At 42.1% G+C, this 21,872-nt stretch overlaps 1 protein-coding gene across 1 annotated transcript in view; it reads right to left on the bottom strand.

The window, feature by feature from the left end:
• Window positions 1-1,152: 1,152 nt before the first annotated feature.
• Window positions 1,153-21,872, bottom strand: part of cdon (cell adhesion associated, oncogene regulated) — a 41,772-nt gene continuing 21,052 nt past the window's right edge. The window contains exons 8-19 of the mRNA XM_034866383.1: window positions 17,936-18,225; window positions 16,673-16,847; window positions 14,559-14,675; window positions 13,675-13,878; window positions 12,162-12,343; window positions 10,620-10,725; window positions 8,009-8,131; window positions 7,549-7,740; window positions 6,161-6,456; window positions 4,827-4,906; window positions 3,801-4,057; window positions 1,153-1,865 (exon numbers count right to left, since the gene is read on the bottom strand). Of these exons, the coding sequence (XP_034722274.1) occupies window positions 1,711-1,865; window positions 3,801-4,057; window positions 4,827-4,906; window positions 6,161-6,456; window positions 7,549-7,740; window positions 8,009-8,131; window positions 10,620-10,725; window positions 12,162-12,343; window positions 13,675-13,878; window positions 14,559-14,675; window positions 16,673-16,847; window positions 17,936-18,225 (2,177 nt within the window). The 3' untranslated portion in view covers window positions 1,153-1,710. The remainder of the gene's footprint in view (window positions 1,866-3,800; window positions 4,058-4,826; window positions 4,907-6,160; window positions 6,457-7,548; window positions 7,741-8,008; window positions 8,132-10,619; window positions 10,726-12,161; window positions 12,344-13,674; window positions 13,879-14,558; window positions 14,676-16,672; window positions 16,848-17,935; window positions 18,226-21,872) is intronic.

Consider the following 21,872-nt stretch of genomic DNA (forward strand, 5'->3'; position numbering starts at 1 on the left):
TACATGTCATTTAGCTGATGCTTTTTTCCAAAACAACTTTGAATTGCTATATATCAGAGGTTGCAAGCCTTTTCGAGCAAGTATGGGTTAAGTGTCTTGCTCAGGGACCCATTGGTTGATGTATCTCAGTGGGAATCAAACACAGATCTCCCACACCAAAAGGCATGTGTCATATCCACTGCGCAATCACCCCTCCGCCCCCAATTAACTCCAACCAAACCAGAGTGGTGATTGTTGGAACAGTGGAAAGACAACACGTACAGGGTTTAGATTTTTATCAATTTGAATGAAGCGTGTTTTACGATGATAAAATTACTGTTTATTTAAATAGAGTCTGGTGGCTTTGGCAGGCGCTATTCATGTTAAACAAAAAGGATATTACTCTTTAACAACAAGTTCTATCTCTGTAGGGATCATTGCCATAATGTCAGACACAAACACTTTTAGTGGATGGAAATTGAAGATGTGTAATTGCCCAATAACTTAAATTGTGGCTTTTACCCATGCCTACTGCATCGATCTTGCTTAATTCTGGACTGAATTCAAAAATTGTTGTAACAATCAGTCTACACAAAATACAAAGGAAAATTGGGTACAGGTTCAAATAAAAATAAAGTTACTCTAAAAACGTGTGTTTATGATTTGATTTGAACTGACCTTTTACCAAGAATGCCACATGGATGAGGATACACTGTTCTCTGGATGGAGTATTTGCTGCAATTTACACTAGCTTTAACTTCTTCCTGTGGTTGGAGATTTGTACCTGACCTCAGATAAACCTCACCTGTGGGATTTTACAAATGAGAAAGGTTGGGAAAGTATTCTGTCACTAGCAGCAGAGCAGTTTTAACATTTAACTACACCACCTCACTAACGGATTGGGACCAGTAGGTCAACACTGCTCTCAAAGCAATAGTGAATTTTGCGTAAAGTGATGAGCTATCAAGTATTCACTGAAGCAAAGAGCAGCCGCCTTACTGTGAACAGTGCAGGGAGTGTTCACCCCGTTCAGGGGTCACTGCAGTGGAACAGCCCATCACAGAGCCACATCAAAGGCCTGCCAGAAATATGGATGGGTTTGGACCTGGGCCGCGAAATCCACTAAATCAATCATTCATTGGCCGCTACACATGAAGGAGAGGAGGAAAGACATTGAAAATAGCTTGTTGTTTTACTCTTCCATATCTTCTCTTTATATTATTACAAAACTTTACACAGACCATTGCTAATCTCCGCACTTTAGAGTGGAACACAGAAGGACAAAACAGCAACAAATAAAAAGTATTTCTCATCCAAAAAGGCATAAATAATATAAAAGACAAACTTTTTTTTTGTAACTTTAAAACAGATACATTCATATGAAATAATATTTCACTACTACAAAAAATAAATAAGTCATCTCAGAGAGTTTTTGATCTTTCGTGAGAGTCCTCCCTCCAGTGGGATGTACTGTAGTTTTTGTCTTTGAGCAAGTATTCCTTCCGTTTCTCTCCGTCTGGCTTCGCTCTCAGTCGCTCTTTTTTGAGCATCTCAGCTCAGTCCGTCCAACGTTTTGTGTCCTTGTCACCGTAACATGCAGTGTCTCTGACTATCTCATCCCCGGTCCTCTTCCACTGTGATATATCTCCACCACTGTCTCTCTGCCTGGTTCCTCTGAAGCCTCCACGCTGCAGGGGAGTGTGTGTGTGTGTGTGTGTGTGTGGGCTGGCTTCAGACCTCCTGTGGGCTGGGCTGGATCAGCTCGCCCGCCAGGCTGCTGCTGGAGATCCACCCGGGCTTTTCGTCACAGTCCAAGTCTGGCAGGCCGAGACTCTCCCAGCACACCACAGGCCCCTCCGTGTCCACACACTCCAGCTCCTCCTCAGCTACACACACACACACACCCAGGGAGAGAGAGAGAGAGAGAGAGAGAGAGAGAGAGAGAGAGAGAGAGAGAGAGAGAGAGAGAGAGAGAGAGAGAGAGAGAGAGACTTTGGTTTATACTTTATATCAAAAAAGACAGGAACAGATTCTGGAGAGGCCCACAGAGTAATTTGTGGTGTTGCTGCATAAAGATATAAAGACTTGCTAGGAAAGCATGAAGAAGAATAACAACTGTTTAGAGTTTAATTTCATAATAGTGTAAAGGTCTGAAAGTTCCACTTTCCTGGGATTTTTTTTTTTTTTGGGCTGAATTGATTTAAAACAATTGTTTAGCATTTTGGGAAAATATGCTTATTTGCTTTCTTGCAAAGAGTTAGATGAAAAGATTGATGCCACACTGCCCGTTAAAAATAAAATCATAGCCTGGGGCAGGTTAGCTTAGCTTAGCACAGCGACTGGAAACAGGGGGAAACGGAGAGCCAAGCTCCGTTTAATGTTCACAAATTCTCATCTTATATCATATTTTTTTGAAAATGGACAAGTTGTAGATAGCACAGCAGATTTTAATCTTTGGGAAGAGACTTCCCGGAGTCTCCAATGGCTGCCTAGCAACCGCGGGGTGACGACAAGACTTTAGGAAGTTGCCTAAGACATTTTTTTCAGTCTTTATGCCAAGCTAAGCTAACCTAAACTAAGCCTGTTGGATGTAGCCTTGTATTCACCAGACACATAGAGAATCTTCCCAATCTCAATCTTCCCACCTGACTCTCTACAAGACAGCAAATAAACAAGCGCTCTGAAAATGTCAAGATATTCCTGTTAACAGCTATTGGGTAAGCTTAAAATTATAATGGGTATGAATGAGCATGAGTATGTGGTTAAATAATGGTACATTCATATTGGTTACTGTAGAAGCCAATCTGAGTGTGTTTTTATCATGAAATACTTCACTTTCCACAGATGCTATACAATCCAACAACACTTAAAGGTGTTCTTGCAATGACTGCAATAAGACATAACAAAACACTTTTCTATTATAAAAGCAAATTGTATCACTGTTAACAATAAGGATGAAAGGATTCCATGGTGACATTATATGTAGGCCAGCACAACATGAGGAAGATATGCGACAAAGTTGTTGAATATCGCAAAAACGATATTACGTGCCACAAATTAACAGATATTAAAATGTAGGCTACTGAGTTCTGCCTTTCTGCTGCTTTCAGGATTCTGCTCAAATACACCAAACTGCTTGTTGAATTTAAAAATGATATCCCTGAACAAATTTAATTGAATTAAAAATAAAAAGCACCATTAAAAAAAGAATGAGAGTGACATTTTAACGTGCAGATTTCTACTGATATAAGTCTAACTAAAAAAGTCTCTGAGCTTCTATTGCTATATGTCGCAGCCTTTTGGCAATGTGGTTTTCTCACCAGTTAATATCACATTTACAGTAATAAAATGATATAGTGCGCAGCCCTAAGTGTGTGTAATGCTGAAGTTGATGTAGTTTTTGTATGCATAATTTGACTTCAGTTTCCCAAAACGTTTTTCAGTCCCATACCCCGGGCCCTTCAAACGTTCAACCTTCAGCTACATACACACTCTTTTAAGATTCTTTGTTTTTGTTGCATAGCCCGTATGACACCTTGCATGCCCCTGGACCAACATAGCTTGGGAAACAATGTTGGAGTCTTAAAACCTCAGTATTCAATTAAATTGTGTTTCAATATTATGCAAAAAAGACATGTGATTATTCATGTTTTGGAAATTTCATAAAGGCAGAGCACCAAAAACGTCTTGAGGAGTTGCAGTTCTAGGTGGCTGTCTCTGCAGTGAAAAAACATAAGCAGAGAAAACAAAGAAAAAGAAGAAAAGAAAAGTGTTGAACGAGGAAAGAAGACAAAATACTTTGGTAAAAGAATATGTCTCACCAGTGTTGTCTGCTGGACAGTTGTCATTGTTCCCGACCAGACAGCAGGAATGCTGCGAGGGCGAGGACTCCCTGTGCTCGTCTGGCCGGCCCCCTGCGTCGGCCCCCGGGTCCCCAGAGAGCAGATGGCTGTCGGGGCCGTGGCACTGCGAGGAAGGCAGAGGCACCATCTCCAGACCGTCCTGCTGGCACGGCGCCACGCGATGCATTACGGGCAGAGTGCCGCTGGAGAAAGTGCCATTGGTCTTGTTGTAACATCTGCTCCGAGACAGAGAGAGATGGAAAGAAAAAAGCGAGACAGTCGTTTATGAAGCATCTTCTGCTGAACATAGAGCTCTGGTTCTTTCTCTCAGCAGATATGTGTGGCTTTTTTCCCCAGACACAGAAAACCCCTTGTGTTAATGTGATAGCCCTGACGGTGGACAAAGCACTGACAGCTCTCTAACACGAATGGAGCCCTCTCGCACAGCTTTTCAACAGTTGGACCGGAGATTAAAGGTCCAGTCCCAATGCTTCTGAAGAACTGTGACACGTTGTGGTTTTGCCCTCCGCTGAAGTTCCCAAACGCAGAACGTTGAACGCAGCCAGCTTCACCATGTTTCCCTGAACTCAGCTTCCCTCTGTCGGCACATGACTGGATTGTGACCACACCCCCTCTTTTCCCAGCAGCCGGAGGTAAATAAACACAGGGCTCATTAGGTCTGCTGGCTGGGTGCACACAGGGTAAACTGTGATGTTGGGGACGCTTAAGTACATAAACAGAACTAGCAGGAGGGTGTGTGTGTGTGTGTGTATGTATGTGTGTATGTGTGTGTGTGTGTGTGTGCGCATATTAACTACCAATATCAGTAATTCATTTTTTTTGTGCTCTTATAACAAATGTTTGTACCAGAGTTTCTTCAAGTAAGTAAAAAAAAATATACATTCACCATACAGTGTCTCTGGGTTGTTTTTTCAGTTTCTTTTCTGATTAATAAACACCAAGAAATTCCTGGATTTCTAAAAAAAATTTTTTACCAACTGTTACCTGTTGTTGTTGCAGAGGTTCTGACAGCTCATACAGTCAGACGACTCTGTTTGGGGAAGAGCGGTGTACATGCCTCCGCCCTGACGAGAGAACACACACACTACAATTAGCCAAACCAAACTGCATATAATGTAAAACACCATGCTTGGTCTTTAATAGTGAATAATGGGGTTGTGGCTAGAAGGGATACAGCTATGACCGGAAGATATGCAAATTATAGGCTAATTTAATAATGTAAGTTTAACACATTCACCTAGTAAACGCGTGTTCGTCCCTCTGGAGTGTTTAAAACCAAACCACAATCTTTTTCCTGAACTTAACTAGTCGCTTTGATGCCTAAATTTAACTGTCGTCGTCGTGGCTGTTTCCCTTCTAGCCTTAAGATAAGATAAGATAAAATTGATTGCACTGTGGGAAATTTGTCTTGGGCAAGAAGCGCGTACAAACTAGAGCCCCATCAATATATTGGTATGTACATTTTTTTAATATTCATTCATCAGAATCTTTTATAATGACAAATAAATGATTCTGATAAATGAATAAAAACGGGCTGTCAACCATGTTATGAGCGTTGACGTTGCATAGTCTGTCCACCAGAGGACGCTCTACAACGTCCCCGTTAGTGATGGTATTACGTAGTCTGTCCACCAGAGGACGCTCTACAACGTCCCCGTTAGTGAGGGTGTTGTGTAGTCTGTCCACCAGAGGACGCTCTACAACGTCCCCGTTAGTGATGGTGTTGTGTTGTCTGTCCACCAGAGGACGCTCTACAACGTCCCCGTTAGTGAGGGTGTTGTGTAGTCTGTCCACCAGAGGACGCTCTACAACGTCCCTGTTGGCAACACTGATTTTTGTCAAAATGTTTTTGTTCAAAGGAAGTTTCATATCTTCAGTTTGTATTTTTATACACTTTATTTATCAGAACATGAACATATTTTTATGTTCCTCTGTTCTGTTGTGGCTTGCTATAAATAACTACAATTAACTAATGTTAGGAAAATATGTTTGTTTTGTTATGTGTTTCTGGATTAAAAAAATATATATGCAGTATATTGGCCAATGTATCGACACATCGGATTTTTAAATAAGCAAATATTTGTCGGTATTTATTGGTATCGGCCTTAAAAATCCTTTATCGGTCGGGCTCTAATACAAAAACATAATTTCTCAATCATACAGCTTGACACGGACAGTGCAGTACATGACGATATATAACGAGACAACATTGTACTTTAGGACAAGAATAATCAATAGAGATCATCTGCTGGAGAGGATTTTGCACACGCCTTGATAGCCGAATATCAGGTCCAGTCTCTAGGTTTTGGTGTACTCACGTTATGGTGGTGGTGGGGGTGCGGGTGCTCGCAGTCCCGCGTGCTGTGGGGCAGGGTGCCATTGTGGCTGTGTGGGTGGCCGGGTGAGAACAGGCTGCCGGAGCCGTTGAGCAGCGCCAAGCCGTTGGGGAGTTTGTGGTGAAGGTGATGGCACCCTTGGGATAACATGGGCCCGTTGTGGCTGTATCCCCCGTGGACGCCCCCGTTGATGCGGCTGGTGCCAGACAGGGTGGTGTACTCCAGGACATGGCCATTCATCTCCGCTGGCTGGTACAGGTACCCGGGAGGGTCATATTCTACATCATAACAGGTAAAAAATAATAACTTTATTATTGACAATGCTAGGTATTGAGCCGGATCGTTCTTAAGTACGCACTGAAATCTAATCATAGCCCAGGATACATTAACCCTCATGTTGTCCTCAGGTCAAATTGACCCGTTTTCCTGTATCAATGTTCTTTTTAATTACCCAATTGTAGTTATTAAAATAACATGACAGATTCCACATAACGCTCTTTAGCAAATCTCTATCTAGCAAAGAAAACACAAGGGTTAACAATGTGAAACTACTCATTTGGCCAGTGCAGTCCTTAGATAATTATTACGGGTGTAAATCAGAAGTTTTATCATGAAACGGTATTACATGGATTCTTTGACACAATATTTACTAATTTAACAAATCCTGCCACGAGACCATTTCTTTTTGATTCAGGGGCCTGCAACCGATACGAGCCCATACATATGCCCATTTAATCTCTTACATATACTATATGATTAGTTCATTTCATAACTGAAAACGATACATCAATCTTGATCAATATACTGTTTCTTTTAAGTGGTAAATTTGTTGTTACATTTTGCTGACAATGGTCCTTTGGAAGAATCCTTTACTTTTCTTGTTTTGCCGCCCCCCCCAAAAAAAAAAAGCCTCTGCAAGTGCTGTGGGAGCCTTATATGTACAATGAAGACTTGGAATATGCTGCACATGCTGTCTTGGGGCCAACTATCTTTAAATATGAGACCTTTAACTCTCAGTATGCATGCTGGTGCTTTCATAGTGGATGATTCTGTTGATTTTTTTTTTGGTTAATGGATGATTGCTAGCTCTTCATAACATCAGAATATTGTGAAACCTGTGGATTTGTGTTTCTCAAAACCTAAGATGACGTCCTTAAATGTCTCGATTTGCCCACAACTCAAAGATATTCAGTTTACTGTCACAAAGTAGAGAAGATACTAGTGAATAGTCACATTAAACAAGCTGAAATCTTTTATTTCCCATAAAAAAAATTAACTGATAATTATTTGCAGCCCTAGTAAAACTTGGAGTGAACTTGGAGAATCTATACCCGTTTTATGCTTAATGTTTTGTTTGTGGAGAGACTCACTGTGCATGTTGTTCTGCTGGCGATTCCTCCACAGACACATGGCGATAAAAGCCAGCAGGATGAGCACCATCACCCCCAAAACACAGCCCACAATCAGGTACAGCAGTCCTCCAGGTGGGCTGGGTGGCTCCTGTGGGTGGGGGTAGGGTGGGGTAATGGGGTGCTGGCTGGGCGACCCTGGGGACTGACGTGCTGGAGCAGGGAGAAGGGGAGGGAGGTGGGGAGGAGGGGACATGAGGAACAGCTATTTACCCGCAAGCAACCAAGAAAAATAACACAGTACCAAACCACAGAATGCAAACCATTGTTGTCGGTCTCATAAAACTCAGTAGGATTATGTTGTGTAATTATGGCGATCATACCCGTCATTAAAGTGACAGCCTTCAAAGAAACATGACTGGACTTTCCATGAAGTGGAGGTCTGGTTTGAGCATGAGTCATGACGTTTATTTGCTCTTACCTTTGGTCTCGCAGATCATGACGTTGCTGTATTCGCTCTCTCCTCCGTCGTTGAAGCACTGCATCTTGATATCGTAGGAGGTCTCAGGCTGGAGGTGTCCAATCATGTGCCAGTGTTTTACACCTGAGAGGGTGCACAAGAGGGGGGGGGGGGGGGGGGGGGGGGGGGGGGCAAAGGTGAGAAATCACTTCCTCTATGGGCCCGTGTTGACTCACACTACTCTAAATCCTGTGTAAACTCTATTTCTCCACCTTCTCTTCATGTCTCACACTTCTTGTCACGTTATTTCATGCTCTCTCTCTCTCTCTCTCATTCCCCCCCCCCTTTTTGCCCCCCCCCCCAAACTTCTCTCTTACTCTGTCAGTCCCATGAGGGCTCAGACAGTTGCTTTGCTTTAGATGAGCTCCATATATGGCAGCTTCATGTTTGTCCTGGCAAGCCTCCAGTATCTCTCTCACACACACGTGCACTAACACACACATGCACACACACACACGTGCACACACACACGTGCAAACACACACACAGATAAAACAACATTGAAATGCTACATTTCCATCAAATGAGGCTGAAATACTGAAAAAAGCTGCTGTTCTCGCTGTGTTGTGTTTAATAGGACCTATAATAAATCACAGCTAAATCACAAGCGCTACCTCTGCCCAAAAGGAGAGTCCAACTGTTGGAATTGGGAACAATAAAAGCAAGCTGCTGCTGAAGCTAAATCGCCTCTGTGCTTTAAATCAGAAATTTAACGCACAAATAAAAAGCACTAGTACATACGTATTATACAATATATATTTTTAAATAAGACACTTTAAGATTATCTGATGGGAAAGGGACTACAGAAGGGATATTGGGCAGGGTACTGAACCTCAGCACTTATTGAGGAGCGGCCAAACTGTGACTGTAGCACCGAAATCAAACTGCTGGGTCCCAAAATAATGACAATGTGTGGTTGGTCCAAATGTCAACAAACGTGTTCATGTTCCGCAAATTATAAGTTTTGTGTGGTACTGAAACTCCATTTTTAAAAGATGAAGCAATAACTGATTAAGTGCATGGGAAGTACAAAACACGGTGCTCAAATAACTGTCAAGTCATATGTTAGAGCAAAAATTTAGACAATCCAGGTCAAAATAAGATTTCTTTGAAATAAGATGTGCCAGCTGGTTGGAAAGTTTGTCCATGTCTGGGTTACATAACTAAATTAGATATTAAGTGAAAGTAGTTCATAACTACACTAGGGCTGCAACTGAAGATTGTTTTTTGGATGAACGGATTAGTTGTTTGGTCTCTAAAATGTCAGAAAATTGTGAAAAATGTAGATCAGTGTTTCCCAAAGCCCAAGGTGACGTCCTCAAATGTCTCGTTCTGTCCACAACTCAAAGATTATCATTTTACTGTCCCAGAGGAGTGAAGAAACTAGAACGTGATCACATTTAAAAAACTGACATCAGCATTAAAAAAATGTTATTTTCATGTTTTTCGTGCACGGTGGCTCAGTGGTTAGCACCTCTGCCTCACAGTTAGAAGGTGCTGGGTTTGAATCCAAGTTGTTCCGGGGCTTTCTGGGTGGAGTTTGTATGTTCTCCCCGAGTTTGTGTGGGTTTCCCCCGGGTATTCCAGTTTCCTCCCACTATAAAGACGCGTATGCTAGGTTGAAAATTAGCCGACCGGCACGGGTGCATTTACAGAAATGTTGATTAATGTGCATTGTCCTAATCAAATAAATACATCTACATTTAAAATGACTCAGACTGATTAATAATTTATCAAAATAGTTGCCAATTGATTTTGAATCCATTATTCATCAGCTCTAAATTACACATTGAAATACAGATAATGCATGTTTTAAATGTGTTGAATTATGTGGACTGTTATGTTTAATGTACTGTATGTTTTAAATGTGGTTAAGGGTATAGCTAATGGGGATCCTATATGAACTAAAATAACATAACAATCATTGCAAGTCTGTGGAAACATATTATAAAATATAACATATTATATAAAATCTAAACATCTAAAACTGAATTAGCCATCTGTAGCCTGAGTGTAATGACATCTTTGGATCTAAATCCCCAAAAAGCAGTGCTTACACAACACACACACACACACACACACACACACACACACACACACACACACACACACACACACACACACACACACACACACACACACACACACACACACACACACACACACACACACACACGTTTTGGAGAAGGAAGACGTTGGGCGGTGAGTGAGAGGCCGTCCCTCCTTCCCTTCCCGTACCAGGCTGCTCTGTTAGCATTCCAGCCAGCAACCTGAGCTCCACTCTTCTGGCAGGGCTCATATTGCAGCTCTGGCAGCCAATTATTAAAAACAGATTTCAGAAAGCCCTGCTGCCCAGGGACAGCACTCTCTATAAATCTTTGTAGAAATGCCCCTCTCCACTACAGCCCACTCTTGACACTGAGTATCCATTACCCTCCCGACTCCCAGTTTATCTGCAGAGCGTGAGCCGAACATCCCAACAGGACGGGGCTGTCGACAAACAATCTACACCAGCTACACACCCGATCTGCAGTGGAAAAACAGACACATAAAGAGGTCCATTTCCACTCACCTTCGACCACGTCTCTTTTGTAGTCACTGTCGTTGTCGCTGTCCGTGGGCCGGTAGTAAATGTAGAAGCCTTGGATCGGGGTGTTGTTGTTACTCGAGGGACTATACTAGAAGGAGATGGGGGGGAAAAAAAGATTACGTTGGACTACAGCAATCCGGTGAGCAATTACTAAACAAAGTGAGGACATTTTCCAGCAATTAATGGCAGGGCTTGTTATCAGCCGATGTACAGGACTGCATGCATGATGGTGATTGCACATTGTGTCGAAAGTTCAGGAAATAATGAGACTGTCTGAGGTTGCGTAAATGTGGGGAATTATCTGCGTCCATCTGCAGCCCAAACTGTGGTGAGGAGGGGAAATGGCTTTTAAGAGAGAGGAATCAAATCGTAGATGGACTAGGCCTCTTAATCTCAGTTAGAGCGAAGCTCCAATCATCACAGTTGCTCAGTTAAAGGTCTGATTGGATCTCTGCTCCTAAAGGACTACCAGCAGCTCACGCGCAGGTGAGCCAGCTGGGAAAAACCACATCGCCCAAGTTACTATGTCATTGTGTATTTATATTGTATGCTCCCTTATTATTATGGCATTTTCCACTGCATGGTATCTACTCGACTCTACTCGCCTTTTTTGGTTTTCCATTAAGAAAAAAAGTCCCTGGTACCTGCTTAGGTACCGGAATGGAAAAACACCATTATACTCCTAGGGGAGTATTACACTAATTTCTTATCTTAAATCCTAAATTAACATAGGAAGAGTCTAAGATAGGATTTGGTATTAAAAAAAGCAAATCCAAACAAACTTTAGGACTCCTATTTTATCTTACTCATCATGTCCTAGGAAATCCTAAATACTCAATCCAACATCCACTTTACTGTCTGTAACCTAGTAACTGATGCTATACTTTCTCATTTCTCTTAAAGGTATATTAGTTTCTTTCTATTTTAATTGGTGTATGCACTCGAGAGTGCCCAGATTAAACCCCTCTAAGGTTTTTTTGCATCTCTACATCACATCCTTTGTTGATTATGTGTATAATAATTTGTAGGATTTGTTTATGTGACAACAAATACAATAAACTATCTGACAAAGCCAAACCGCTTTAAAACTGTTGTTTTTCTCATTGAAACGTACATTGAAAATTTTAAATACATATTAAATTATAATTATATTGCATTGTAAGGACATTAATAAAGCCCATAAAGCCCCTCTTCACCAACAACCACTGTATTGTGAGGTAGAACTGGAAGTGAGTGCACCCAAAACGTCTATAATAACCCCTCACTGCACAGGAAAACTGTGTGGGTGCAACTAGTATGGTATGTTTTCTTCAACGTAAATCTGTCTGCTCCTCTTTCTTGCCTCGTCTGACTCCTTTTTAATGATTTAATTCTTGATTTAGGAAATTAACTCCAATGAGTACAATGTAATGTAGATATTACTGATGGAAATGATCAGCCAAAACTATGACTATAATAGTTTTGGATCTCTAAACGTGTTTCTCCAGCGGTCTAATGGATGCTGTATGTCAGTGGGGCACTCACAGTCCAGCGCAGCATGATCTGTGTGTCGCTGATTGCGTCGGTGGATGAGATGTGAGGGCCGACCACGGGACGGTCTGCGATGCGCGGGCTGGCCTGTGGCACCTGATAGGGCTTGGAGGGAATGCTGTGAGGACTCTCGCCATACATGTTCACGGCTACGACACGAAACTTATTGGAGGAACCTGAGAAAGAAAAGCAATGTTACACATGGGGAATGTTACACATGTAACAACTTCTTCAGTTTCAGTTTCTTCACTTAAAGGAATACTTTGCCCATTTTAAACCAGCTCTGTGTCATCTTCGCGTGGGCAGTGTGTTTCCATTAACGGCATAAACACACTGCCCACATGGCCAGGACACAGAGCCATTTTAAAATCGGCTCTAACGGATCTCTTTAACTCAAGTACAGAGCTGCTGAAGGTGTCTTTGCTCATGGCAAAAATAAATTGGTTTTGATTCTTCTTCAATACTTATAACACACAGAACGTATACATGCACACTTATACTCCACTATTCAAGGTCGGGAAAAAAGCAAATTCCGCTTGGGAGTTCCAAATAAGGCCGTTTTCTCAATATAGCCTTTTCCCCATTCAGAATACGCATGTCAATCAGGGGTTTTACAGAAGTTAACAACACTTTCTGGCCTCTTGTCTGTTTACGGTTTATGGCAAGGGGGTAAGCCAGCATCCGTAAAGCGTACCTATTATGGAGCCATTTTGTTGCTAACAAGCCATCCCCCGCCGTTAACATCATATTGACTGCCATTCATTTTGGGTCATTTGACAGCGAATAACTTTACCTGTGAAGCAGTTAAAGACTATTTGTCCATTGTTTATTTCTAAAAAAACATGACAATGTGTGAAAGGCTCCATTACCTTGTAGCTCACGTCAAATAGTTTAACGATTGTGTCATAACCACGCGACTTACAGTCGCACAATTATCGTACAGTACAGGAGAAACTCGCAGACATGTTTGACTTAGATTAGCTGTTTAAGTTTAATTACTAATGTTAACTAGCATTTTGCTGAAAAACTTTTTAAAAAGTTCGGTTTTGCACGGCTGCATGTAAACGGGACTATTAGTGGAATATTCATTTCATTAGTCATTTAAACAGCTTTGGAAGAATATCGTCTTCTTCAGAATAAGGCCAAAAACTGGAATATTTTGTGCATGTAAACGCAGTCGCTGTATTATAGGTCTATACTATACTTTTCACAAATAATGTGACACAGTAATAACAAAGCTTAACAAAACAATATTATCATTGTGTCACAAAAACAATGATTGCATGCTTTTTACCACTATGGGCCAATAACTAAAATAAAACAAATATCAAAGGGCTAGACGATGAAGTGAAACAGGTCAAATTAATCTGGATTGAGGTCAAAACAAAGGTAAAACAGATAAGTAAACTACTCATATAACATCACATGATAACTTAAGATCAAGAAACCCTTTGCTGGGCAGAAGAATCACGTCATGCTTCACTGGACTGTAGAGAAGGGAGCTCACCAGGCTCCAGATTACGGACTTCCACGGACAGTTTAAGCGGTGAGATATTATCCGCAGCCACAATCCACTCGGCACTGCGCCCGCGTCTGTACTCCACACGGAAAGCTGTGATCGGCGACCCGCCGTTGGCTCTCGGGATCCAGGTGACATACACCGAACTTTCAGTCGCCATGGAGATGGTGGGGCGGTCGGGGGCCTCAGGCACTGGGGGAAGAAACGAATAAGGAATTAGTGTCTTGAGTGCTGCACACTTTTGCGACTCCAATAAAACACACGCACACACACCCACACCCACACACAGAGAGAGAGAACTTGCAACCGTCAGCACTGCATCCCAACTCATGTAACGATGGAACAAGTTCACAGAGAAGGAAAAAATAAATAAATGAAAAAGCAAGACGGCATGACGTGGAAGAATGTGTACTTACTGCCTAGGCTCTTAGCCACAAAGTTAGAGAGGGCAGGAGAGAGTAAGAAAGAGAGAGAGAAATGATGGTTAGTAAAAAGACCAATGTGAGTTTCAGCAAAGTAGGCCTGCTTGTAACAGCCTGTGTCTGCACACACACACACACACACACACACACACACACACACACACACACACACAAACCTCTAAGCCAAAGAAACTACTGTGTCACTGTTTCTACTCTGAGGCACAGTGAAACAAACCAGCCCACATCTAAACATTATTTCTCTGAGGTCTATTCAACACGGTCCGGTCATGAACTCCATTAGAACTACCCAGACAGAAAGCCCCATATCTTCCTCGGGAACCCCCCCCCCCCACACACACACACACACACCCTCACAGTCATTGTGTGCACACATTCCAGCTGCTGCTGCTGCTGCTTTTGCAGCAATAGCCCAGCACTGTGCAGTCTTACCTCGGTCGTGTATGACCACACCAAAGTGTGTGTTGGCGTTTTTGTCTTCTGGAGCTTTGGGAGGCATGGAGATGACGGGAGGGTTGGACGGATTCTTGTTGGAGGTGTTGCTCTTCTCTGAGAGAGAGGAAAAGGAAAAGAGAGTCAGAAAAACAAGGCCCGACATGTCTTCAGGGCTATCGGTTCCACCAAAAAGCACATGGAACAGCTCCGGATCTTGGCTCTGAAATCTAAACTTTTCCTCCTGGCTTCCAGAGCTGTTTGGAGTTTTATCAGGGTGGGGCTCAGGTTTTCACCCCGGTGTGTCTGTGTGTGCCTGTGTGTGTGTCTCTGTGTGTGTATGTGGGTGTGTGTGCGCCTGTGTGTGTGTGTGTGTGTGTGTGCAGACACACTCCGCTGGGTTGTTGCTCGGATGAGTACGTGATGTGGATCCAATTTAACACTTTTCTCATGCTAATCACATTTTTTCAGTCAATTCATTCATTTGTTGTTTTAAAAAGATTATATTTTGGGCATTTATTTTTTTTTTAAACAGGGCCGTAGCTAGCTCTGTTCTCGTTGTTGATTCTGGATATTTAAGGTTTTTATTTAAATATATTCAGTGTCTTTTTAAAGGTGGATTCTTTTTTTTTTAAATGCAAATTGATTCGACTTATTCTCCACCAGAATTATATGCCTGGCAATGTGGAGGTTTTGAAACAAGCATCATGACAGGAGATACATTTTTAAAGAACAAATACAACTGAGACAAATAGCAAATGGCTGTATTAAGGTTTAGTCGAGTGTTATTTGGGGAGGTGGCATTGCTTATGGGTCTAGCTTTGGACTGGTTTACATTTTTTGGTCCAAGACCATGTTTGTAAAAAAGAACCACCCATGGGATAGAATCATATCTGGGGTTTCTGGCAACTTCTTGCATATTTCTGACCGGGAACATTGTGTCAACCCGGCTGTGGTGTAGCATTATTGTAAATTTTTGGAACATTTGCGGTTGTCCTTGTTTCTATTTGTCTCAGAAACAACAACATTTTGCTCAAAGTAACTCACTATGATTATGATACTGATCATTATTATTAAATTTAGGATTATAATTGAACAATGTGGTGGAAGTAGAAGTAATTAAACCTCAGATACAGCATATGGTTGTGTAGAATACACATTTAATCAGCAGTTGGTTGGTAATGAAGTCACAATTTTATGTTTTAGTGTATTCAATTATCCCTAGCCTGTCTCATCTGCTTCTACTTCAGTTATTAACATTCTTCAGTCCACAGAAACGGTGCACTAACTTCATTTTGCCTGTTTGATTGAAAATACTGCATGCTTCCTCTTCTATAAATCACAAAGGTAGACGCACAAAAATCATCCAAAGAGCCACAATATATTTTCAAACTGGAAAACACAATGTGCGCTGCATATTTTTCTGTTCTCATGAGACTGCTGTCGCTGGAGAAAGAGATACATATTTCTGCTTCTTCTCCAATAAATTTCTGCCTGGATGTCTGTTTAATGTCGGTGCAAAAAGTAAAGAAAAATCTGGAGTTCAGAAACAACCAGATGCTCTTTCAGTTAGAGGAGCTGACACCAAAACCTGCTATTCACTGAAGATGTTTTAGGCAGCTGAAGCTCTTTCTACCTGAGCTTTGTCAGTTATTCCCCAGAATACCTAAAACACACAGAGCTTACAAGGTACAATTCCAAATTTGACTGTACTAATGGTATTAATGGTGTTGGAAATAATTGTGATGAACAATATATTTGTCTCTTTTAGTCTCTTTTGATATAAATATTTCGAACAAATACATTTTGAGTCCCAGAATACATATTTTTGTAATATAAGAGTTATGAGACCACGATAATGTAGTAACACAAGTACACAGACTATGAGATAAACAACACCTCTTCACTTTCTAAAAAATGTGGTTATTTTTCTGAAATTAACAAATTACCATTAACAGTGGTAATTTAAGGCATGCAGGCCAAATTCGGCCTCTCGCAGATTTTGATCCGGCCCGCAAGTTCACAATAAGTTATGTAATATTAGTTACAGGGCTACAAACATTGATACGGTTTTATACAGTGTTTGAGTGCTGAGAGCCTGTGGTTGGACTGACCCTTGCCGGTGCGGAAGGTGAGCATGGCGGGCTGGCCCTCGCCGGCTGAACTCCGGGCGACCATCAGCACCTCGTAGAGACTGGAGGACTCCAGCTCTGACAGCCGCAGGGTCTTCTCGCTGCCAGGGACACGAACTGTATGCCAACTCCCCACCACTGTTCCCATTTCATCAACCTGACACGCACACACAGACGGCCACACACAGAGACAAATACAAACACATGACTAAAAGAAAAACAAAATCATGTGTCGCTCTACAACCTTCCACAGTTCCGTCGCAGGCGCTCTATACAGGGAACGGCCTCAAAATCCATCCCTGGGAGATTTCTGTCACAATTTCCAAACTCCAGCAGAACCGAGTTGTGTTGCCAACAATGCAGTTTTATAGTCAGAGAGAGCAGATTACTGAAGAAAACACAGGCTTTTAAACAGGAAATAAGCAGCCTATCAGTCACCTCAAGTAGTGTTCCTACCTTCTTTATTTAAAATGTCCAATATTGTGATAACTGAGATTTATAAGTCTCTTTTGATTATAAAGCAGGTCGAGGTGCTATATAAATACTGGGACGTATCAAAACGCTTGATCCAGAGAGAAACACACAGCCCATTCAGAAATGTTATGTCTTTATATGAGCTGTCAGGAATTTTCCTAAGGTTGTGATGTCACAACTATATATATAAGTGCCACTACAAGTGCCGTCACAGTCATTCCCTGACTGCAATGGCGGTAAAAAGACTCAGAGAACGCGGATGCAGGAGTTTGGAAATGCCGACCAATCAGAGCAGACTGGGCTTTTTCAAGTGGGGCCTTAAAGAGACAGGTGCTAAAACGGAGCGTTTCAGACAGAGGTATATTAAGACAGACAGTATGAGAAAAACAATGTGTTTTTCTGAACATTAAAGCATGTAAACATGTTTTAGTGAAAACCCAAAATACAAGTATGGACCATTGTTGGTATAGGCCAGAGATCTTCAACAAGGGGGTCCGTGACCCTTAAGGGGTCCTCAGAGTTATGTCAGATTTCTGATTTTCTAAAATTTTAATATGTCTGAAAATATACAATAATATGAATCCAACACATTATTAGCAAAGCAACATTTCATTTACACAGTATTGACAAGATATTAAAACTTGTTGATGGAATAACATGTAAATATCAATTATCTATTTGGCCCAGTTAAATATGCAATTAAATGTTATACAATGTTAAAAATCCGGCAAGAAAGAAGTGATACATGGAAGCTTGTATTTTCCCCCTCACCTTACGGTATTTGACAAAATAGGCGTTGATTGGACTCCCGCCATCCCGCCCGGCCCTCCACTCCAGGTCGTAAATATCGGGCTTGTGGGTCTGTGGCGGGCTGGTGATGATCGGCGCCTCCGGAGTGGGCCTCTCACTGCTCCTGTCGACCGGCAGGTTGACGGCGTCGCCGTCGTCTTCGGTCAGGAAGCGCTCGTGGCCCTCGTCGCTCTGCATGGGGTGCAGCGAGGGTGAAGCCTCGGGCAGCACGGCGGCAGTGGAGCCCAGCTGCACATCTGTCAGGGAGAGAAATTAAATATTATTTTTAATATAACTGGAGTCAAGTCAGTTCAGTCTGATACACATTACTTTAACAAAGCTGCAGTTGAGATACACTGTGACCAAATTCTGTTTATTATTGTGCAAAAAAAAAAATGTATTGTCTGGTTTCACCATTGATTCTTTTTTAATTGCCTTTCATAGAGGTTTTAGTTTAAAATGAATTGTCTTGTTTAGATTAAAAAGTTGTTTGTATACAAAAATTGCTTTCTCTATATTAAACTAAACCAATGAATACAAAGTCTAAACCACATTGGAGTAACATTCTCCAACTTCCAACATCTTCATAAAACAAGAAACTTTTACGACATGTCAAAATTTCCTAGCAAAAGCAGAGACTTTAGAACACCATTTCTTTTTGGGATTATGCAAACAAAATGCAATCAGATTGAGTTATGTTGCAATCATTAACGTGAAGTCTCCTCGTCTTTTACAACACATTCCATTTACGCTTATATTTTGGACTAGCATCTCTGTACAAAAATGCAGATATTATTTATACATACTCCTGTAAACTTTTAAACATTTCCTTCACAATATTATGCACATCTCACAGATATATTGTATAATGTTATTTTAATGTTATTGTTCCTCAACTGTTGCAATACTTGCTTTTATCTTTTCTAAGTTGTATTGTTATGCACCAAATCACCAAGGCAAATTCCTTGTATGTGAAAACCTACATAGCAATAGACTTAATTATGACTTTGGATGAATTCTTCAGTTCTAAAATTCATATTGTCACATTTTTGCATCACAATAACCTAAAAGGTAATTTTTCAACCATATCTACGTATACGCACACGCGCGTCAAACACACACACACACACACACACACACACACACACACACACACACACACACACACACACACACACACACACACACACACACACACACACACACACACACACACACACACACACACACACACACACACACACACACACACACACACACACACACACACATCTAAATAATCTTTTTAATTGAGGATATTTAGTTTCTTGATTAAGAACCTGGATCTAGGCTGCTGAGTTTGAGACAACCGTTACTGGAGAAAGCACAAAGCAATAAAAGCTGAAGCCATGGCAACAAAGTTACTCAGTCAGTGACTAACCGAGGTGGCCCTCTATGTCCACAGAAAAAAAGCAGTGCTGGAAAGTTTTACATTTGGAACAAGCCTTTGAATCTACATAAAATAACAAGAAAAACCTGGATCTGTGCAGCACTACATAATCATGCTTTGTTTTGTTTATTCATTAAATCTTCGCCCGAGCCAGAGAGGTCCACCTGGGCAAATCATGCAGGCTGGGAGTCTTATTATGGCTGACACCGGTTTGGCACAGCTCGGATGGAATATTTCGCAGACGTTTGGAGGACACTGAGCACAGCCCACAAGAACAGGGGACCTGCTCGACTCGGAGCCACACCACTCCGGTCAAAGAGCACCATAATTGAATATTCAAAGCTAAACAAGTATGTAAGGAGGTTAAAGCACTGAGGCTTACCACAGGGCCAGACTGCAAGGTCCTGCATCCAGTTGCGGGACTGTTTTGTGTGCGGCACCGATTCACTTTGTTAAACCAACAGGTCCGTGGCTGGTTACACTAGACCTGATCCTGGGACTACGGCCAGCTGCCACACATTCCACACGCCAACTATTGAAATACCGGATAGAATCAGACCCCAGCCAGCGCTACAGCCAGTCCAACATTATGTCCTGCTCTGCTTCCCCTACACTCTCCACAGCTCTGACTCACTGATACAGGAGTAGGTAGTTAAGGCCACAGCATCCTCCCAGTCCTCATGAACAGGAGTTACACATAATGGGTACATCCTAGTTCCCTTTTTTGAACATTCCCCAATTCTTGGTCCTTTGCTGAACTGGAAGTTCTTCTCGCCCTCCTTCTTGAAGGCCATCTCAAAGCTCTTATTCTTTCCCTGAGGAGCTAGAATCGAGGAGGAATCTCTGAGGAGCTATGAGCGAGGATTCAGAGAACAGCCTTCCTGGAAGCTCTGCAGCTTAAAGCTTTTGCTAACTCCGCCCAAACAGCTGACAAATTCACTTGAGTGTGCACCAACACCTGGACAGAGATCCGCTGCCAGGTTCTTCCCAGAAAAAGGCCAGAGCTTTAGAGATGAATGGATTAGGGATTAGTGATAAGGGCTGCAATTTAGACAGTATCAGAAAATAGTGAAGAAAGGTCAAGAGTATGTCTTCAAATTGCTCATGTTTCAGACCAGCAGTTCAAATCCCAATAGAGATTGACTGAAGAGTGATATATAAAAATTGAGAAAAGGCAGGAAACCAACGTATGGTATTCTTGATTCATTTTCTGTCAATCAAGTGGTCAAATAATCATTTCAGCATGAGTTGTGGCTAAAGCGCTGTGCTAGCTTTTTGACATGTGAGAGCCGGGAGGACACCACATCTCCGCTGTGGTGCATCCCAGTCGCAGGATGATAGAGAGTTGTCATGGGGATGGAAAACAGCAATACCAAACAGAAACCCAAACGTATTTTAGATGGCTCTTTGTGATGAATTGCTCATAATAATAACAGACTACTCACATCAATGATAGTATTTACTTTGAACGCAAAGGGCATTAGATAAGCTCCGGTACCTGGCACCTAAAAAACAAGTGAACACAAACTGACCTCAGAGTGTTTACCTCTGCCGGTCACGTCCTGCTTATCGGCTTAATATTCTCTTTTGTGTAAATCTGCTGCGAAAAGATATGAAATATCATCCTTCTTGCTGTATTATGTGTTTTGCAGTGACTCCGCCTGATCCTGTCTGATCTGTACTCCCTGTGTACCGTATGTCGCTGTATTAATCATGTTGAAGATAGAGGGGCGAGCAGAGGAATGGGGCCCTGGTTTACAGCGGCTGGGGAGGCAGGAGAGGGGAGGCTTGGTAGGGTGGGGGTGGGGGTGAGCGTTGTGATGTGTTAATAAATAAAAGGCAGTTGTGTATCATGTTGACAGCTGGGTGGTCTGGTCCTCGTCATAACCCTCCACGGCTACTCCTTACATTCCAGTGTCCGGGGGCTTATCCCCGGCGGCGTGCACAAAGCTCACTCTCACGCTCAGGCTCAGTTCAAGGCTCAGGAGGAGGGCGGCCTTGGCTAAGCCTCTCCTACCAGCCCTCAGAAACACAAACACACACACACTCACACTCAAAGAGCAAGGACTCCCTGCAGATACTGTATGCGCAGGCCCATAGAGATCCCTCCTGGTAGGATGCCTTAACCCTTTCCAACACTAGCTTTGGAAAAATGCAAAATGATGTGGCGTGTTTGAAAATGCTCCCTTTTGTAGCTGTAAACTCTCTGAGCTCTGCAAGGCATCCAGTGTTGGCGTACAAACTCATGTTGTTAGGTTAGTGATTTTACAGTACGCTGGATAATCGCCTTTTTCACCTCGAGGCCACGTTGAAACGCAAACGAGGCTTTGGTGGCGTCATCACATCACAGCCGATGGTGACAGCAGCAACCAGTGCTGCTTCTCTACTCCCAGTTTGTGGTTTTGAAGCAAAGTGTCTTAAAAAAGTTTGTATTTATTACTAATGCAAGCTGAGTCAAGATAGGTCCATATTAAAGCCAAGTCACAAATT

The sequence above is a fragment of the Etheostoma cragini genome, chromosome 3 (genome assembly GCF_013103735.1).
Source record: "Etheostoma cragini isolate CJK2018 chromosome 3, CSU_Ecrag_1.0, whole genome shotgun sequence".
NCBI classification, from domain to species: Eukaryota; Metazoa; Chordata; class Actinopteri; order Perciformes; family Percidae; genus Etheostoma; species Etheostoma cragini.